This window comes from Prosopis cineraria, unplaced genomic scaffold, assembly GCF_029017545.1.
Source record: "Prosopis cineraria cultivar Desert tree isolate PC_DT_omini unplaced genomic scaffold, ASM2901754v1 PC4, whole genome shotgun sequence".
Taxonomy (NCBI): domain Eukaryota; kingdom Viridiplantae; phylum Streptophyta; class Magnoliopsida; order Fabales; family Fabaceae; genus Prosopis; species Prosopis cineraria.
The window spans coordinates 6,683,003-6,703,321 of NW_026555335.1; the positions used below are offsets into that span (position 1 = coordinate 6,683,003).

General features: G+C 35.1%; 2 protein-coding genes across 7 annotated transcripts; both read right to left on the reverse strand.

Moving 5' to 3' along the window:
• On the reverse strand, positions 1 to 9,183 carry LOC129309218 (protein CHUP1, chloroplastic). Of its 6 annotated transcripts, none has more exons than XM_054950656.1 (9): positions 9,052 to 9,183; positions 8,894 to 8,973; positions 3,033 to 3,706; positions 2,307 to 2,738; positions 2,075 to 2,206; positions 1,713 to 1,894; positions 1,500 to 1,611; positions 860 to 1,003; positions 1 to 614 (listed from the first exon to the last, which is right to left on the reverse strand). In XM_054950656.1, the coding sequence occupies exons 2-9, from the start codon at positions 8,961 to 8,963 to the stop codon at positions 501 to 503; spliced, it is 1,860 nt and encodes a 619-aa protein (XP_054806631.1). In that variant the 5' UTR covers positions 8,964 to 8,973; positions 9,052 to 9,183; the 3' UTR covers positions 1 to 500. The 6 variants fall into 6 exon arrangements, with proteins under 6 accessions (XP_054806631.1, XP_054806630.1, XP_054806629.1 ...); XM_054950655.1 differs by lacking the exons at positions 8,894 to 8,973; positions 9,052 to 9,183 and adding exons at positions 7,886 to 7,992; positions 8,160 to 8,191 and having other exon boundaries at positions 2,307 to 2,735; XM_054950654.1 differs by lacking the exons at positions 8,894 to 8,973; positions 9,052 to 9,183 and adding exons at positions 7,886 to 7,992; positions 8,160 to 8,191.
• Positions 9,184 to 12,854: 3,671 nt separating this feature from the next.
• On the reverse strand, positions 12,855 to 19,790 carry LOC129310124 (ABC transporter B family member 11-like). Its single transcript, XM_054951988.1, has 13 exons — positions 19,519 to 19,790; positions 18,827 to 19,234; positions 18,596 to 18,650; positions 18,315 to 18,490; positions 17,999 to 18,220; positions 17,673 to 17,911; positions 16,936 to 17,461; positions 16,527 to 16,800; positions 15,422 to 16,308; positions 14,727 to 14,993; positions 14,056 to 14,319; positions 13,644 to 13,937; positions 12,855 to 13,384 (listed from the first exon to the last, which is right to left on the reverse strand). The coding sequence occupies exons 2-13, from the start codon at positions 19,169 to 19,171 to the stop codon at positions 13,022 to 13,024; spliced, it is 3,912 nt and encodes a 1,303-aa protein (XP_054807963.1). The 5' UTR covers positions 19,172 to 19,234; positions 19,519 to 19,790; the 3' UTR covers positions 12,855 to 13,021.
• Between the last annotated feature and the right edge of the window lie 529 nt (positions 19,791 to 20,319).

A 20,319-nucleotide genomic window follows, 5' to 3' on the forward strand; every position in this document is an offset into this window, starting at 1 on the left:
TTACTTTTGAATGGTGCTTTCTATTTTTTAATATGATTAATCAGTAAACACCAAATACAATGAACTTGAATCTGACTATCAGTTTTCAGAGACAAAATCTAAAAATAAAAATATTTAATTACCATCTATAACATCAAATAAGCACAAAATATGACGATGCATTAAACATGATGCATGTCGGTTATTATAGTAGAGAGCTCAGTAAACATTAAGGGAAGTACCTGAACATAGCAAAGCATTTCTTTACAGAAACAGAAATGAACTACATGACTACGCCATTGATACTTTTTGACAGGAGATTAGCCATTTCACTTACTCAACTACTCTATTACGGAACGTTCTCTCTTCAAAACATCTTGATATTGCTCCTTATTTCTTCTGAAAGGTTGATACTTGATATTGATCTTGCAGCCATTGACCCTGGAAATCATCAGGAAAAGAATAACGAATGATTAATTGCTAATTAATCATTAGGCCTAGCACCCAAAATCAGTGGCTTCTCAGGATGATGGTATGCCAGCTAAAAGTTCTCGGGATCCCGCTAGATGCCCTGGGACACGTTGCCTTATCTCTTCGAACGCGCACAATGTTTCTGAGTCCAAACCTCCGGCAAACTGCAGAAAATGTCCAGAAACACTTAATGGTAAGAATTGATTTACAGATGCCCACAAGCTTCAATCAGTGATGAACATTTTAACTTGAATTTTTTTTTTAGTGACATCATAATTTTGACAGGTAAATACATTAAATGGCAGGCTAGCAGCCTAAGGCAATATGTTCTGTCGGATCACACACAATGATGAACATTTCTGGATGCATTATCATAGTTATGTCTGGAGATTTTGCTCAAAAAAGATACCTGATGTGCCCTATATGCAAAATGCACACCCTGAAGCAGAAGAGATTCTTGACTAGATTCTCTGTCTGAGTTCCGAATGGATTCAAGCTCCATTGTCACTCTTTTCATGTACATCTTTACCAGAGTCATGGAATGCTTCTTTATCTGCAAAAAGGTGGTGTAGTTCCAATCAACTCAACTAAATCGCTACAACTGTAACTTGTAAAACACACCATGAGTACGAAATAGGACTCTGATCACTGGACAAGAAATGCACAAATCCTGTAACGTAACTTTTAGAGATAGGCTTATTAAATAGTATTTAATAACAACTACTGATCACAGAAACTGAAGTAATACGTCCTAAGCATTATTAACAACAACACATGCTTCATGGAATTTGTTGGGCCGACCTCACTAATATATTCATAGGTTAATTGAAGACCTGAAATAGAGTAACATGGGGTAGATGGATATAAGCACGTGCCAAAAAGGGATCGATGGGCAATGCCATTAAATACTCATATCTATTCAAGCAGCCAATTTTAATAGTTATCATACCATTTTCACGTTATATAAATTTAGCATTGATCAGAAGCCAAACCGACCAAGTTGCATTATGGTTCTCATATGTACAGAGTATAAACAGAAAACTATATACCTTGGACATAATTCCCGAATCAAGCATCCAAGCTGTCGGAATTTTCAAGTCCTGATATGATCGCATGACAGTATTTCGCAGCTTCATTAGCTTCTGCATGCTTCGCTCAGACCTACCAAAACGAGATGTGAAAGAGGAGAGAAAATAGCATCATCATTCATAATTCTAGCATGTTTTGAGCCCGTAGATAAATAAGTTATCTTTTTTTTTTACTTGTCCAATAAGCTGGCCATCTTTTTCAAGGCAGCTCCACAAGGAATGTCAGGATCATCCTTGAATGAGGAAATCTCCCGTTCTAACAACTTAAGTTCGCGATATTCGACTGCAGCTTCTCGCAAGGCATCAGCTTTCCTCTCAGGCCAGTTAAAATGCTTCAAGACCGCTTGCTCATCAGCCTGTAGAGGATAGAATAGGCAGCCAGTGATGACAACTTCTGTAAACCAACTGAGCTCGAGGTCCACAACATCAACATGAAATCAATGACTTTCTACAGGTCTTGCAATTAAGTCTCATTTACTATTTTTCAAATTTGAGAAACTATCCAAAGAAATGAATAGATTTCGTCAAAAACTTACCAATGACGAGAGTTGATCATCAAGCCAATCTACAAACTTCAGCACTTCTTCTATATCTGAGTATGCTGCATCTACCACCTTCTTTATAAGGTCATTAATTAACTCTCCTTTCGTTTCAATGTCTGTCCTTATCTAGATAAGATAGTCAGCCATTAATGCTACATACTCTGAAGTTATTACAGACCTAATAGGAGCATAACCACAAATTGATGCTCAACACAAAGATGCTTACTGCTAAAAGATGAGCTGAACGGTTTTGAATTTCTCCAACAATGCTGCTGTGTGCACTTATAGGCATGGCCACTGGTTTATGGTAGTTCCCTGATCCTCTTGGATTTCTCTTCTCTTCTTGCTTCTTTAAAGCATGATACAAATCAACAATGACGGGGGCCTTCTGGGTGATTGATGCTTTTGCTGGACGCCTAGATGGGATTGGAGGTGGAAGCGGTGGTGGTGGGGGTGGTGCAAGACATGGGCTTGGTGGAGGTTTTCTTCCAATAGTTGCAACTTCAGGAATGACACGTCCTGATGCTGGTGCTGGAGCTTTAACAAAAACTGATTCAATAATATCAACCTTTTTGACCTTCGACCGCTCCAACTTGTTAGCGATGAGTCTTTGTATGTCTTTAAATTTGGTATTCTGGTGCTCTCCACTTATCTCCTTCTTCATCCAAGATAAAAATCAGAATAATCTCTCAATAAGCTGGTAATTAATTAGGCATCGTTCATAAGTATAACGCATATATTCAGTCTCATTTTCATATTAAATTAACGACATGGAAAACGCAATCGAACAGTGATAAATGATCACGAACAATGGGCTAAAACTTGGAAACAAAACATAAATGTAAACGACATTAAAAAAAAAAAAGAAAAGAAAAAAAAAGGAGCAAGAGAGATTAAAAGAAATCCTATGTTTGAAGCAAGGTATAAAAGAACCATAGAATTTGATTATCACCTTTTCGCGGGTACTAACTGCAACTAGCTTTGCTTCAGCAGCAGCAAGATTTTCCGTTAGCTGCCTGTTCTGAGACTCCAATTCAACATTCAAGCTCTTAACTCTACCCAACTCAGCCTTCAAGGCCACCACTTCAGACTCCAAATTCCTGATCAAATTTTCGCTCAAATCAAGTTTCTCCTGCATTTCCTTCTTCGCACTCGGGTCATCTTCATTCTTCCTCAAACTAAAATCGCCAGACCGCCGTCTTGGTCGAGCAAATTGCTCCACTGCAGGACGGTTCACAAAACGACCCATCACAACTTTGGCCTCTTCGGTTTCCCTGGCCTTTTGAGATCCCTCAACCACCTCACCAGATTTTGGCTTGTTGAGCAAAAGAGCCCTTTTAGCCTTCGAATTGTTCTTCATGTCTGGAGGTACTGACTTCGCTCTTGATGATGATGGCGATGATGATGTTGATGAGGGCAAAGATGATGATCCATTGACAGTCTCTGGTGATTTTGGAGAATCTTTGACCTTAGAAGATGCTCTGAAACGAGAAGGCGTTAGGCTTTGCTGGGACGTGTCACTAGCCTTACATACACTTCTTGCCGTTACTGTTGTCGCCGGAGGTGGCTGAGGTGGTGCGGGCGGCGGCGTCACTTTCTTCATAACTCTTATTGTCAAAATGGGGCCTGCAAGTGGGACAAAAAATGATCACAGTTTGGCAGCAGAAAAAGTTATCAAGCCGAAAACTTTGTGAAGAAGGATGATCTTTTCTGAAGGAAAAGACAGCGCATATATGCTGACGCCCGTGTGTGTGAAAAGGGTGAGACTTTGAGGATGAAGACAGTATCAATTATAATAAGGGGCAGCCATTGACAGACACCTTGAACCTTAATGACCCACAAGCACTCGCACAATAATTAGCTTTGATTCTTCTTCTTCTTCTTCTTCTGCTCTTCCCAGTTCAATTACAACCCTCGAAAATCAATCCTTCGACCTATGAGGGTCATACGCTTGCCTTGTTTTGGCCACCTTACGACCAAGTAAGTGAACCCAAGTTGAAGAGCTAGGGACATGACTCCCAACCTAGGTCCAGGGTGTGAATTAGATGCTAGAGAAAGTGGAAGGAAAAAAGTGGTGAGAAAATTCCGATTGCTTTTTCGTCTCCTACCGCATGATCCTAGTCGTTGTCGTTGCCTTTGTCCTTCATACCCTCAAAAAATGATTCAGCATATGCCTCTCTATGTACTCGTATAGGATTAGTTTTTGTTAGTAAAATCTGACAGTTATAGCTAAGGTGTTGAAAAAAGCAACCATTATCAGCAGAAAAAAAATACGATATAGTTGGAACTTTCTCGGTTGTTTGGCTTTGGTTTTGTATACATTAGTACCCTATTACCAGCCGCCAAAATACCCCCAAACATTCCATCTTTGGATGACAGTGCTTGTGCTTTTGTCATTTGAAATATTTTGCCGAATTCTTTTTTTTTAAAAAAATAGGTATGTAAATTTTTCTTCAGCTTTCCGTGAAAAAATGCACCCGTGCGCGTGCGCTTTGCCTTGAAAATAAAGTATTTATAACTTAAAATGAAAGATCTGCAACTAAAAGTTTTGAAAACTCTAATTATAAAATATACTGATTATCGTGCCAGATATAGTGTTCGTGGGTCCCAAATATGAGCCTGTTTACGAGCAAGCGTTCTAAACATATAAAAAAGAATCACCAGGCATGTCCAATTCGTCACTCTGAGAAAAGAATCTTCCATAGACCAAGAAAAACATTAACCATGCATGTGATTAAAATAACTCTCTTCAAAACTTATTATATATATATATAATCTTCATAAATAACATAGTCTACATAAATAGAAATATTTAAAATCAACTATTATATGATGAAATACAAGAATTAATTATATGAATCCAAGGCTTTGAAGCTTCATGTAAGAATTTAATTATGCAGCTGTGTCTTGTAAGGTGAACTTGTTAGCTGAGGGTCATGCTTCAAGGATAGATTCGGTTGGTGAGTTTTTGTGAAGTGGGTTTCCATCAAAACTAAGTTTACTTGAATTCAAGTGCTTCTTTAATTACACTTTTTGCCTTGCAATGTAGCTTTAACTTCAAGTCTTAACACATCTATTCATTGCTGATAACCCCCCCTCCTTTTGTTAGTTAGCTCAAGTGTTTCAATCATCAATAAAAAGTATTCTTAATTTTCAGGTAGAGAAATCCTAAGTATACAAACTTTAATTTCATTTTCACAAATAATAGATATAGATGTTGAAATTGCAACCTAATTATTAAACATACATATAAATCATTCCATCAAATTGCTAATTACTTTCCCAATATGAATACGTGGAAAAAGAATGCCTTAATTCTGACTAGATGGAACAAATACGTGGGTAAGATTATAAAACAGGTCCCTTGGCTGGCCTTGTCATGTGGTTTGATGTCAAAATCAGAGTTTATAGAGGTTGGCTAGGATGGCATCCATATCCTTATCTCCCAAAATAACTACAACTTCTATGAAATATGGACCACACCTTCAACCAGACCACCCTCCCATAAGCCTCCAAACAAATCAAATACATACAACCAAAGCAAGGGATAAGATATTCTCAGATTTCTATGGTGAGTTCAGACACCTAGTGTCATAGGAAAAGTTGGCTAGTGCATTGCGCAGAACGCCGTATGAGAAGTTATAATATTTATATATTCGGATCAACAATGGTGGATTTGATTACATTTTAAATATGATTAAGAGTTCAAATTTTGTGAATGAAAAAAAAAAAGGGAGAGTTATCTTTTAAATTTGACCTTACGATAAAATTATATTTTGATGGGTCCACGAAGATTGGGAATGCAAACAAATGTTCAGAGCATAGGCCACGCAAATCTAAGACCTAGGATCAAGCAATCTTTATGCAATGCATTTATGAAAAGATGTGACTCACTCTCAAGATATCCTATCTCGATAGAAATATATTCTGTTTTTTTCTTTAAAAAATATTTTCTTTTCGTTGCAAATGCCGTTAGAATACTCAAAACTCAATGATAGATTATTATATATATTACCCTAATATTCTAGCAATATTCTCCACTAAAAGACACAAAAAGCTAGTGAGTCACTGACTCCTTGCTTAACGCTCTTAAAGCTATGAAGCAGCAAGTCCCTTTCTTGGTCTCTACAAAATGGCTCATTATCAAGAAAAATTGTAAAAATTACTAGAAGCTAATCACATTAAAAAACACGTCCCTGATCTGTCTCTCGTTAATTTTGCATAACAACATTGACATTGTTTTAAAATATCTTTGTAATTAAATATAGCTGGAAAAGAAAATTATTACTCATTCTAAACTTTATTAGTTTGTTATTTCACAAATATATGCAAGCGGTAACAAACTCATTCTGAAATTTATTTTTGATAATTTTAAAACTACTATGTACAACTTTATTTTTAAATTACGATAATTTAACTATGCACAACTTTATTTTTAAATTACAATAATTTATTAACAAATTTTGAAAATCATGGAGTTATGTGTATATGACTCAAATTTTTTAAAAAATAATGTACATCATATTAAAAATAAAAAAGTCAAACTATTGTTACGTGAGTTATTAGAACTAGTTTGATCATTCTAACTACTGCAAATGAAATGCCAGTTCAACCATGCTATTATGTCTAGAACTGTGATGGTCAGCGGCAAAGCCGAAAAGAAAATGTTTGCGAAAGTATCACCAAACGAACATTGGAGTTGTTTTATATCATAAAAAAGACTTTGAAATTGTGATTTTTCACTGCACCCCTTAATCTTAGCTGGACATAAGTTTTTATGGGAATAGATCGCATTACCTCTAAAATTTAAAATAATAAATATTCATCCTACATAAACAAGTCATATGATTTTTGACAACAATTAATTTATAATTAAGAACACATTTAAAATTTAACAAGACTAAAATACTAACAACACATATTTAATGAAACAAGTATTTATTTTGCATAAACAACAAACTAATCAGGTTTTGACAATAAAATATTTAGACTTTAACAAAATTAAAAAATTAATAGCACATATTTAATGAAATAAGTATTTATTTTGCATAAATAATTAGTCATTTGAATTTTAACAACAATCAATTCACGATTGATAATAACATATTTAAAATTTAATAAAATTAAAAAATTAATAGCTCTTATTTAATGGAATAAGTATTCACCCTACACAAATAATAAACAATTCAGGTTTTAACAATAATCAATTTATGATTGATAACAACATATTTGAAATTTAATAACATTGAAAAATTGACAATATAGGTTGAATAGAATAAGCGTTTAACTAGCATAAATACCAAACAACTTGGTTTTTAATAACAATCAATTTGTGATTGACAACAACATATTTAAATTTTAATAAAATTCAAAAACTAATGGCACAAGTTCAATTGAAAGTGTTCACCATATATAAATAATAAATCATTCAAGTTTTGACAACAATTGATAACAATAAATTCAGTCGTTAACAACAACAAGTAGTTTCTTTCATTAAGAGAAGCAATTAAGTGATTTCTCATGAAAATTTATTTTCAGATAAGGACCAAGGGGTGCAGTGAAACAGAAAAATCATAATCTTAAGGTTCTTATTTGATATAAAATACCTTTAGTGGTCCTTAAGTGATATTTACCCAAAATGTTTCCTAGTTCCCATGATCCTCCAAAACTAAGGAAGCAACAAGGCGGAGCATGCAAAATGGAAAATGATAAGAATCACTGTCTATGAATCTTAAGACATACATGCACATGAAGAGTCAAGTTAAGAAGAATAAGATGATGATTAAACAAAGAGAAGTTTATGACCTGCCTGGCAGAGCTTTTCACCTTCTAAATTTTGCAGCAAATAGAGTTCACTCATGCAATATTGTTGGCCAAGAGCCTCATGCGGATGCCAATTGCCAAAGGCCGTCCTATATATATTATATATATGTATATGGTTAAACTCTTAGAGTTGGTGAAAAGGGGAAACCCGTGAAACCTGAATGAGCTACTTATTCTATAGACTTTAGCAACATATTCACATGTGACAGTATGTGAGTGCGCTTGAAAGTGAGAGAGGAAAAGGAGAACCAGTTACTGCTGTTTCTGCAGCATCTGCTCAATTTTAGAGCCACCGCACTCCACTCACAGTTCAAAGCAATATTTTCCAGCCACGTCTTCTATGAGACCTAATACAAACAAAACCCTTTCCTGAATCACATGTTTGCCCCACTCAACCCCAGGACCACTCTGAGCTCATTTCTTAATTTGACTTCCCTCATAAGCAGTATGGTCTCTCCAAAAAAGAAAGAAAAAAAAAATCAATGATTATTGTTTATAACAGTTAGAGAGATTCAGTTAACTATATATAAGTGTGTAAATATATCTGCCAATTTTCAAGGAATAATCTACCTTTAATAATCGTAGTTTCCTATTCATGTTTATTTATTTATTTTATTTTGTAGACCAGGACGATGCAAGAATTTTTTCTAGTTCTTTTAAAGCAAAACTAGCTTGGTTAAATGTGTTTTCTATAGAAAATTTCATAGGCACATGAAGACTTCTCTACAGACAAATTTAAGGGCAGAATGTTTGTTAATTCATCAGCTTCCCAACTCTAAAGTTCCTTCATTTCACGAGAACTTTGTCAAGTTTTCTGTCAAAAAAGCTTCAAGAGTCAAAACACAACCATCTGCGCTTTGGTTATAAAAAGAATTTAAGCCTGCGGCTTTCACATTTCAACTGATCAAAAATCAACCAAGAACCACCCAGCAATATGTCACTGCCCAAAAACAACTTTAACTTCAGAAATCAGAGAGACTGAATATATACCTGCAAGAAAGCTTCCAGTATCTTTCATATAAATATTGCAGTCCTCAAGTCTTAATAGCTCCTCGTTCATGTGAGCAAACCTGGAATAGGAAAGAAAATGAAATAATAGATATACGATGAATGAACAAGCAGAGAAATTAACAGAGGAAGAAAGAAACCTTGAAGAATTGTTGAGGCGGGTTCTTGACTTTATAATGGGGTTTCACCGGAGCAATTGATCAAACACTTGTGAGGTGATGAAGGGAATGGGTGAGTGAAGGGGATGGTGTAGTGGGTGATTTCCTTTGAAGGAATGCTTGGAAATAAATAAGAAGGAAGGAAGAAAGAGACTCCAAATCTTCTCTTCCTTCGTTGGGTGTGACTTGCATATCACATGAAAGTGCCATTTCTTACAGCGGTTGTTATATAACGCAGACGAAAGATTGAATCACCCTTCTAAAATCCTTTTTGTCATTGAAATTGCGTCCACGTTCTTGTGCTGTTTCCCTTTAGGGAGGTTTCTTTTCTGCTTTCAAATCCTTAAAACAATATCTCTACAATTTTTACAATCGAAGCACAAAAGTCATATTATTTGATAGTACATCTTTCATTGTTTAATTAATTCAAACGCTGGGTGATTTTGCAGTTGTGAGAAAATAAAGGGAGAGAGAGAGAAGAAAAAGATTAAAGTGAAAGAAGAAATGATTGTTTATAAATTATATTTTCTGTGTGATTGTATTTTAAGATGTTGTGGATTAAAGAAAAATTAGCTTATCTTAACATGCAACCGCGTTAAAAAAAATGTTGAAGACATTTTTGAGTTGCCATTAGTCAAAAATGATCCGACATAGTAGAGTTTGGACAAGTGTAAACGAAATGTGATAATAGTCTTTAATTTCTCAAAATACAAGGCAAAGAAATTTAAAAAAATAAAAGTTGTTGTGGAGAAATATTTGCATTTTGTCCTTTTGTAACAATTTTGTAATAATTCAAAGCAGAAAAACGTTACCAAAATTAATTTTTGATTGGCCAACGAATTTGATCCCTTAATGGCTTGTACGTCGCTTAATGAAATGTGTATGGGAGACATCGAAAGTAGCACTTAATTATTAAGTTCTAACCAACTCAAATGTTGAGAAGTATGGGCTTTGGTTCCATGTGTTTTTCTCTCGTTCCAAACAATTGACGCTTTAACTTAATGGAGATATCTGCATGGCTCGGCCCCTAAAAAAACAAGTTATGAATGCTTTCCGCTTGGTAGAATAATCTGCTCAGTAATTAGCAATTGCTGTTGATCTTGAAACACTCAACATGAAGTCATGGACGGTAATTTGTCATTTAAAGTTAAAAAAAAAATAAACCTGTAAACATTTACAAACTTTTGACATAATTCACCCATAATAAACAAATTTTAGAAATTTTAGAGTTTTGAGCACAATAAACTCATAATATTGCAATTCATATTTCGATTGAATTTTCTTTTTGTCAAAAAAAAATCTAGAAGATAAAATTTCTGTACAACATTACAAATGTCTTTATCAATAAATGATTTCAGATAGCGTTAGACTAGTGGATTTAGATTTTAAATTTTAAATTTTACATTTCAAATCTCATATTCAAAATTCATGTATTTAAAACCCTTTATTTGAATTGTTTAAAAAAATTTTAAATGAAAAATAGAGATGAAATAAGATTAAATACCAAAATAAAAAAAATTTGAAAAATTTGAGTTTGTTTTTGTTTTTCAATTTATAAGAGATGAGAAAAGACAAGGGAGTTCTAAAGGTATCAACAATGAAAACATGAAGAGAATAAAATATTTGAAGTGATTAAAAATTTTAAATAACTAAGATGTAGAAAAAATTTAAAATTATAAATGAATTATAATTTAAAATAGATTTAAATTTGAATTAAATTTAAATTCATAATTTTTTATGTATCCAAATGAGAGATTTAGTTCAAATTCAAATCCTGATTAATCTAAATATATCATTAATGTATTTTTAGAATTTAAAATTATGCTCTTATAGAAAAGTTATCTCTTTTAATGTTGATGACATTTGCTTGTGAGAGTTTTCCTTTGAAATTTAGGATCTAATTTTTGCAACAAAATTTTAAGATAAGATGAAAGATGATTTTCTCACAAATTCAACATTATGCTAGGAAGGAGAATGCAGAAAACTTTATCACAAACATGATATGGTATATACTAAGATGAAATATGATTTCAGCTTTGTTAGAATACGTGGCTTTCTAATATCAACATACATTCTGATTATATAAAAGCCTCTTCACTTATTCAGTATAATCTCTCTGAATCTATCAATAAAATCAAAGACTTTGTCATAAAGAATTAGACTATTACTTTTGACCACATGTTTAGGAAAACGAATAAATGAGCCGACTTTCTCCCTCACTAGACCTCTCAAGATAATTGACCTCATCATTTTTAATCATCCGTTGCTAGGAGGCAGATCCCTCTTGAACTTTCCTTCCTCACGGGTTCTCTATGGCCTTGTATTTAAAAAAAAATGAAATATGATGCTTATGCCTTTTACCCAAAAAAAAAATAATAACAAAGCAATGTGATGCTTATGCCATGAAACATTGACGGGCAAAGTTTAAAAAAAAAGAGAATTACATCTAGATCCTACATAAAAAAATTAATTACTGTAAGGTCCAATAATAACTGAACTAAGGAGATTAACAATAGAATCAGTTTGTCAATCTCCTTACTTCAATTGTCACTGGATTATATAATAATTAATTTTTTTATGTGGGATTTCAATGTAATTCTTCCTTTAGAAAATAAAAGTAAATATTTAGTTTAATCATGTATTTCAAAAATCGAATATGCATACATTAAAACATTTATATTTTATTAGTTTTATATATATATATATATATATCATAATTTGTTTCACATTTTAGGTAGTTAAATTTTTCTTCAACTGCCATATGTGTATTGGTGTAATTAGGTGGGCCCCCATATATGTTACTGAATTCAAAGTATGTGCAGTCCGGTTTGCAGTTTAACAAAGTGCATTTTTAAGTCAACTTTACATAGATATATTGATATATAAATAACTGATTAATTTTAAATGTCATACATGATTTTATAGTCCCTTAAAAATTGAAGTAGGACCTAAAAAAGCTCTTATTAAATCCCTGATATATGGTCAGATTGTGATTGATTGCATGAGATCTTTCACATTTTGTAGTTTGAGTAAGAAATTGCATGCCTGCAGCTTAAAGACAAGGGATGTTATTATCAAGTAAAACTAACGAAGATGACACTGAAGATGATGACAATACAAAGAGTAAAATATAATCTATTTCTTAATAACAACAACATTCAAATATTACGTTAAGATCCTAAAACACAAATCCAAATACGGTGGTTGTGAATTTTGAAGTAGTAGGTTCTGGTGCTTTGCTGGTGGGGTCCCAGTCTGAGTCACAAACTTTGGCTTGGCAATAAATTCAATCTCTCTCTCTCTCTCTGTGGACCAAGGTTATTTTTTTCTTTATTGATTGGATCCTTAAAATTGATATTAATCTAGTAGAAAAGCTAGTGATCTTTCGGTGGAGTCAGTTTGGTGTTAACGATGAGCGACTGGATGTCCTGTTTGTAAAAGTGATGGCTGTGCGTGTCTCCATCACCAGATTACATTTTGATGCCATCAAGCACATATCAAAACATTTTCAATTGAGTAGATTAACAGAAAATTAGTAATTATTGTTATTATTATTTGAAAACATTCAGCAGATTCTCCACATATGAGTTGGCTTGGCCTATACTTTTTTGGCGTATGGAGTATTTTGCAATTCTCTTTTTGTTCTCTAAATTGCAAGAAAGGAATAAATACTGTAGTTGAGGGGACATTTCAAGAATCTAAACCCACAAACGAACTTTTTTTTTTCTTTTTTTGGAAGGACAAAGCAACCTTAATTTTATATCAATAGATATGAACGCAATCCATTTCCAGTATGAACGCAATTTTGCTTATATTTTAACTTTGAAAGTTCACCAACAGTCTTTATATTGACATTTTTCTTGTTAACATTTCATAGTTATTTACTGTGAAGTCTTAATCTTACAAGGTCTTTGATCTGCTGAGTGATATAAAACTTGTAACTTGAAGGAACTCAATTGAGTTCTTTTAAGGAGGAACTCGTGCGCAATGCTGCTAAAGAAGCATAGGCATCACCTTTGTTGAGCAAAGTTTCATGCTTTCCCTTCTCTTCTATGATCCCATTTTTAATTACTGCAATCAAATCTGCACTCTTAACTGTAGATAACCTGTGAGCCACTATTACTGTGGTTCTTTCCACCATGATTTGATCCAATGCATCCTGAACCACTTTCTCAGATTCAGCATCCAGGGCACTGGTAGCTTCATCTAGAAGTAATATCTTCGGATTCTTTACTATGGCTCGTGCAATAGCCACCCGCTGCTTTTGTCCCCCAGATAACTGAGCTCCTCGCTCTCCCACTATTGTATCATACCCCTTCATGCATCATGTATTATCGATATAAATATCCATATAAAGTATAAAATCTATAACAAGTTGTACTATATCCAGGTCGTTTATAGCTAGACTCGTTCCTCATATTCTATGTAATGCACGAGACTCATCTAGTTGTTTTCCAAAATCAAACATGTTCATGTATGGTGTATGAGTATGAGTTCATATCAATGTTTTGGGAGCTATTTTAACTGTAATGATCATGAAAAAGAAAATGAGCTGACAGAACATTGGAAGTTACCTGCTGCAAACTACTAATAAACTTGTGAGCATTTGCAAGTTCTGCTGCAGCAATAATTTCTGCCTCTGTTGCATCCCTTTCCTTTCCATATGCAATATTGGCTCTGATTGTGTCATTAAATAACATAGGCTCTTGGCTTACCAAACCCATTTGTTGTCTTAACCATTTAACTTGTAGCTTTGGGATTTCTATTCCATCCAATGTTATGTGACCTGAATCAGGGTCATAAAATCTCTGCAGCAACGAGATTACAGTTGATTTCCCACTTCCACTTTCTCCAACTAGAGCAACTGTCTGTGTTTTTCCCCCAGTAGTTTAATCAAAATGTTAGCGGGTATATGTTCAACAAAATAGTTTGTTAATGGATCACACTGATGCATCTCAATGCACAGTGTACAGACTAGAAATTTACCTTTCCTGAACGAATGCTGAAGGAAAGATCTCTGAATACTTGAACATCAGGTCTGGATGGATACTTGAAACTGACATGGCGAAATTCAATTTCTCCCTTTAAGTGTTCCAATGTCATTCCAGAGTCATCACTGGGGTCTATTTTTGATTTCCCATCAAGAATAGCAAATATAGAACCAACAGAACTTTTCGCTTTACTAGAATCAGGAGCCAAGGAGCTAAATTGGGAGATTCCTAGTGCTGATACAGTGAGAGCAAAGAAGACCTACAAAATATGAAGCAGAACCATCAGAAAGTTCTACAGTACTGCTATTGGAAGATTTCTCTGATAATATATTTTTTGATCGAAGTCATTGGTAACTGACACTATTCTGTATACGGCTTCTCTTTGGAGCTCAGAACATTATTGGCTTTTAAGAAACCATTTTATGTTGTATGCAAGAAGATTGGACAGTTCTATTGCATAAATAGGCTTTGCAGGTTTCTGTTACTATTTTTTTAGCCTTTTTGCAGTTTCTAGTATGAGAATATCTTATCCTTCTGCTAGATGGAAATTCTTCTCAGTACATTTTCCTCCTCTCTAAAAAGAATGATACGTAATTTTCAGTGCTCAAATGAAAAGCCATAAATGTGTGTGCCATGTTGAACAAGTTAGAAGAATAGAGATCCCACACGAAAAACATCAGAGAATGATGATTTGCCATCTTCTACAAGCCGAGCTCCAGCATAAAAACTGCACGCATAGACAGAAAACAGCAAGAAGAATGATAAACCAAACCCAGTTCCACTTATTATCCCTCTCCTTATTCCTGTTTTAATTGGCCCTTCACAGCTTCTATGGTATAACTCCATCACCTTCTCCTCAGCACAGAAAGAAGCAATAGTTCTAATGCTCCCTACTGCATCACTTGCCACTTGACTTGCTTCCTCATACAATTTCTGTTAAAAGTATAATGAATATCAGTCAAGACAGGCAAAGACACAACGTTATGATAACTTTTAACATGTAAGTTAACTATTCAAGTATAATAATCATAAAGAACAGTGACTACTTAAGTTATCAAGTCACGATCAAAGTATAAGTTCACTTTACAAGCTAGAAAGGTGTTGCAAGTTAGCTGGTAACTATGCATTAAAAATCAACTAAAGATAGAGAACTCTCAGGTCCAGAAACTCATAAGCTATATGGTTTTTCCTTTGTTTGAAAGACACTGGCATCAGTATTGACAACAAAGAGATACGTCAATGATGTATTGTTCTAATGTCTATAAAACCATTGACCTGTGCTTGCTTCTAATGTGGTGTTCCCATTTCCCCTCTGTATAATATCACAAAGTCCCCCTTGTCCAAAATTTAAAGGAGCAAACCTTAGCATCTGCGCTGAATCCTTCTATGAACTTGAACTGTGCGTATCCATTGAGTACTAATAGGGGTAGCATAACAAGAATTATAAGAGCAAGCTGCCAGCACGCCTCCAAAGCAATCACCAATCCAATAATTGCAGTAGCACTATTTTGAACCAGCAAAACAAGTGCATCTCCTACCAGAGCTCGAACAGAAGCTGCATCAGTAGATAGCCTGGCACCAAGGGCTCCACTTGAATGCTCAGCTTCGTCAAACCAACTTACTTCCATGTGAATTATCTTCTCGAAACACATTAACCGGATCCTTCTTATCAACTTACCACCAGCCACAGCAAAAAAGTAGAACTTTGCTGGAATCACTAAGAAGGATGCCACCCCAAGAGCAACAAATATCAATGCCCAAAACTTTGAATCTTTGCTGAGTTTATCTGAAGGTTCATAGAAAGTGTTTATCATTTTGGAGAGCAGTAACCCGAAAGCTGGGAATATTGCTGCATTTGCCACGGCAACTAGAGTCCCTATTAGTAAAACTGGGATCTCAGGCTTGTTTAGATGAGCCAGGCGGTAAAGTGGCACTTCTGGAGGTGTTGGTAGATCTGTTGAACCAGAAGCTCCAGGTTCTGCACCTGCAGTTTCAAAGCGTCCATTTGTTGGAGGCACACCATATGGCACTGAGGATGAACGACGACTGCTTCTTCCAAGTCCGGATGACTCTGGACTTATAGATTTAAAGGAAGAAAGTCTTTGACTTGATTGCCTTTCAGAATTCATTATGCTTTCTGGCTTATCCCTGTCTTTTGCACTAATGGTCTCTGACTCCTTTGTTTCCTGCAATCTAATGAGTTGGCTATATGTTCCATCAGGGTCCTTAGCGAGCTCATCATGTGAACCTGATCAGTTAAAAGAAAAAATACTGCATTTGGCTTTAAGGAACCTTTTAGCAATTGTAATTATGTCAGAAATAATGTGGCAACAATGAAAGGAAAAAATGAGGGGAATTTGGAGAAAAATAAATCAGAGTCACTGGCTTTTCTGTGAGAGAAGTAGAACAAGATGACAGTAGATTGCTAGTTGAAAATTTATTTCTATTGTAAACAAGACTGTTCACCTTTCTCTACTATTTTTCCTTGATGAATAACGGCAATAATATCAGCATTCCTTACAGTACTCAAGCGATGTGCTACAATAACAGTGGTTCTGTTTATCATTATTCTGTCCAGTGCCTCCTGTACAATTCTCTCAGATTCAGCATCAAGGGCACTTGTAGCTTCATCGAGAAGAAGAATTCTTGGGTCTTTCAATATTGCTCTTGCTATGGCTACCCTCTGCTTTTGACCCCCAGACAGCTGGGTTCCATGTTCACCAACCATTGTGTCTAACCCCTAAAGCCAAAAAGATTTTAAGCAATATTGGACTTGGTCTTAATAGTTTTGCAGAAACTATGCGAAAAAAGCAAGAGAACGCCTCTTGAGCGCTTAATGCAGTTTCAAGGTATAGATCAAAGTTTGTGATTTCACCTGAGGAAGTTTATCTATGAATTTAGCAGCATATGCAAGCTCTGCTGCTGCTCTGATTTCTTCATCTGTTGCATCATCCTTGCCATAGGCAATGTTCTCTTTAATGCTACAAGTAAACAAAACCGGTTCCTGGCTGACAAGACCTATTTTCTGTCTGATCCATTTTAGCTGCAACTCTTTGATATTGATACCATCAATGAGAACTTCACCAGCTTGTGGATCATAAAACCTTTCTATCAGACTTATAATTGTTGATTTTCCACTGCCACTTTGTCCTACCAAGGCCGTTGAAGTGCCACTTAGTATTGAGAGAGAAAATCCATTGAATATGGGTTCATCTGGTCTTGCAGGATAACTAAAGCAAACTTCCCTCAGTTCTATATCCCCATGTATGTCATCTAGCTTCTTGCCAGCAGTGTCATAAGCATCGATGTCAGGCTTCCTTTTTATTGTTTCAAACATCTTGGAGGCTGCAGCTTGTCCTGCAGCAAAAGCACTCAAGCTTGGAGATGCCTGCCCTAGAGACCTGGCAACATAATCAGGTAAGAACAACAAAAATGTCCGCGTTTTCTTATTCATTGCTGTTAAAAACCATTTTAGTTTTCACCTCAAAAGGTTAAGCTTTTAAGTGAAGATTCCTGAATACATTTATTTTGATCTTTTAACAATTGTGTATTTCGTCTTGTGAAGCAGCAGACAGAAAGTACGGGAGGGATTAAAAGAGAAATGCAACTTACAAGGAGCCTGTCAATACCGCAAAAATTACAGTGATAATCTTCCCTCCTGTGTATCCTTTCTCCAGTACCATTTTGCCACCATACCATACAGCCAAACCATAAGTGAAGAAAAAAAGAAGAAAGGTTGAACCAAAACCCAAACCAGAAGCCAGTCCCTCTTGGACACTAGTCTTGTACGCTTTAATCAAGGACTGATCATATTTGGCTATAGCTTGCTTCTCCCCTGTGAATGATGCAACCTGCATTGGAGGAAAGGATATCATTTTTTATGTTATGCAGTTACATGAAGGACAATAAGGAGGGTTTTTTTCTGCAAACATGCATACTGTTCGGATAGAACCAATTGTCTGGTCTACTATAGTTGCAGCAGTAGAATAGGCTTTTTGTCCACGGGATGTCGCTTTGGCAAGAACAATGCTCATCATGGCACCAGAAAAGACAATAGGAGGAATAGAAGATAGCATGACCACAGTTAGAAGCCATCCCTCAAAGAATGCTATGATAAAACCTCCAAAAAAAGTTGCTACACACTGTATGAACTGTCCTACCTGTGAAGAATTTAAGTTATCTTAAAACAGTATTTTGTAATGGTTAGAAGAAAAATGATCATGATTTGATACTTTCTTGTTAATTCATGAATACCTTCTCTCCCATGGCATCTTGAATAAGAACAGTATCCCCTGACATCCTTCCAACAACCTCACCGGTGTTAGTTTCCTTATCAAAGAAACTGATGTCCTGCCTCAGAATTGTCTTAAGGTATAAACCTCTTATTCTTGCAGCCTGTCTCTCTCCAGTGACCATCCAGCAAGTCACCTCTGGCATATAGCAAACAATTTTGCTCATGAGTGTCAAAAAAAAAAATTAGTTAGTAGTTAATAGTTAATATGCTAAGCACTATAAACAGAATCTGATGTACTTACGAAGAAATGACACAAGAAAGGAGCCAACTGCCAAGTATACGAACTTCAGAGAAACCTGAGCATAAGAGTCATCATTATGAGATGACAAGTAGTTTAATTTAAGTTTCCAAGTCTAAAAGTTCACTTCAAATATACAGATCCCATGAATGGCATTGTATACACTCATAACTAATTCTTTTGGTTATGTCACAAAGATTAATAATAAAAAGGGTTACTCAGGAAGCTGCAGACCTTGGAAACTTCATGGACAACTTGTTTTGTGTCTGCGGATCTTCCATATGCATCAATTACATTTCCCATAAATATAGTCATTAAGGGCATAGCTATTCCATTTGCAACAGCACCAACTGTCCCCACAAGCATCGACAGATAATCCAAGGAATCTGCGAATGAGAAAAGCTTGTAAAAAGGTACAGTGTTGGTGGTTTCATCTTTTTCCTTAATCTCCTTTGAACCCTGATGCTTGTCTGACTCTCCCTGGACTTTCTCAGGACTTCCACCAATAGGATTACTTGTTGAACTTCTAGTCTCAGATGTAGTGATAATATCTCCACCTAAACTTGTCTCCCTTGTCATATTTCCACGGTAAGACTTCAGTTGCTTTAAACGCCTTCACTAATGCGAATAAATTGAAAGCACCTGCAGAAACAAACAATACAAAATTATCCAAATCTGAATAAAGGATTCACATTAGGCTTGTGAAGACAATGGAGGTTTAGAAGTTCAGTCTTTCTTTAAGACAGTGTAGAATAAAGGATTTGAAAACTTCTCTCATTCTCTCTTGCATGATCTGTTTTATGTCATTGATACATAGCTTTTCGTGAGATCTTTGGAATTATGAAGAATGTACAATAAGTCAAACTTTAGCAAGCAAGAAAACACATAAGATGGCAACTAGTTGATAGAAATATGACTATCCTAACCTTCAGAGTGAAAGTGATTTAAGTATGGTAGTAACCGGATAAAGAGAACAAGTGCAACAGTTCAGATCATACTTTCAAATTCAACTGAATTATCAAAACACATTCAAAACCAAAAGTTGAAACGAACTTTTGCAGACTTGATGTAGACGAAGCAATTTGCAGCTATACAGAGAAACGAAATAAGGAACCCACTTTGGTTTTCAGGACTTGAAGTAAGGAACATGACAGGATTAGATGCTTAAGAAACATTAATATGTCATACTTAGGATGCCTGATAAACTGACGTAGTGAACTCGAATACGTATATGCCCAGACTAAAACTCAATATATAATTGCTGCTTACCATGCATTGCTTCTAGATACCCATTTTTTGGTGGAAATTTGGCTGGTTGGTTGATGTACTGACTCATAAATTTAATCTATGGTTTCGTTCTTTCTCTGTGTTATAAGATATATTATTCTCTTTCAACGAATCTGAGATCTGCATGACGTTTTCTGATCGTCAATCTGTAATATTTTTTCCGAGTAAAAATCGGTAAAGACAAAAACTTCCCTGTCACGTCCTCATAAACCATTCAGATTTTAAAATCTTTCTGATCCTTCTGAACTAATATGATATTTGCCTTGAGCAATTTAATATATTTTTCACAGGCAACGGATAGCATCTTCAAAGAGGATAAAGGCCGGAAATTCTCCGAGCATAACTACAAGAACCATATGCAACAAGACAAACGAACATTTTATATTATCAGTTAGTTGGTACATAAGAGTAGTTATGCGGAATCAATGATCAAAGCAAAC

Coding starts and splice junctions, on each gene's coding strand:
- LOC129309218 (XM_054950654.1), bottom strand. Junction 2,739..3,032: donor CAGTTAGTACCCGCGAAAAG/GTGATAATCAAA, acceptor TCTTGGATGAAG/AAGGAGATAAGTGGAGAGCA. Junction 1,004..1,499: donor ATTCGGGAATTATGTCCAAG/GTATATAGTTTT, acceptor ACCTTTTTGCAG/ATAAAGAAGCATTCCATGAC.
- LOC129310124 (XM_054951988.1), bottom strand. CDS start 19,171: ATGACAAGGGAGACAAGTTTAGGTGGAGATATTATCACTACATCTGAG. Junction 17,912..17,998: donor CAATTGGTTCTATCCGAACA/GTATGCATGTTT, acceptor CCTCCAATGCAG/GTTGCATCATTCACAGGGGA. Junction 14,994..15,421: donor GATTCAGCGCAGATGCTAAG/GTTTGCTCCTTT, acceptor TACTTTTAACAG/AAATTGTATGAGGAAGCAAG.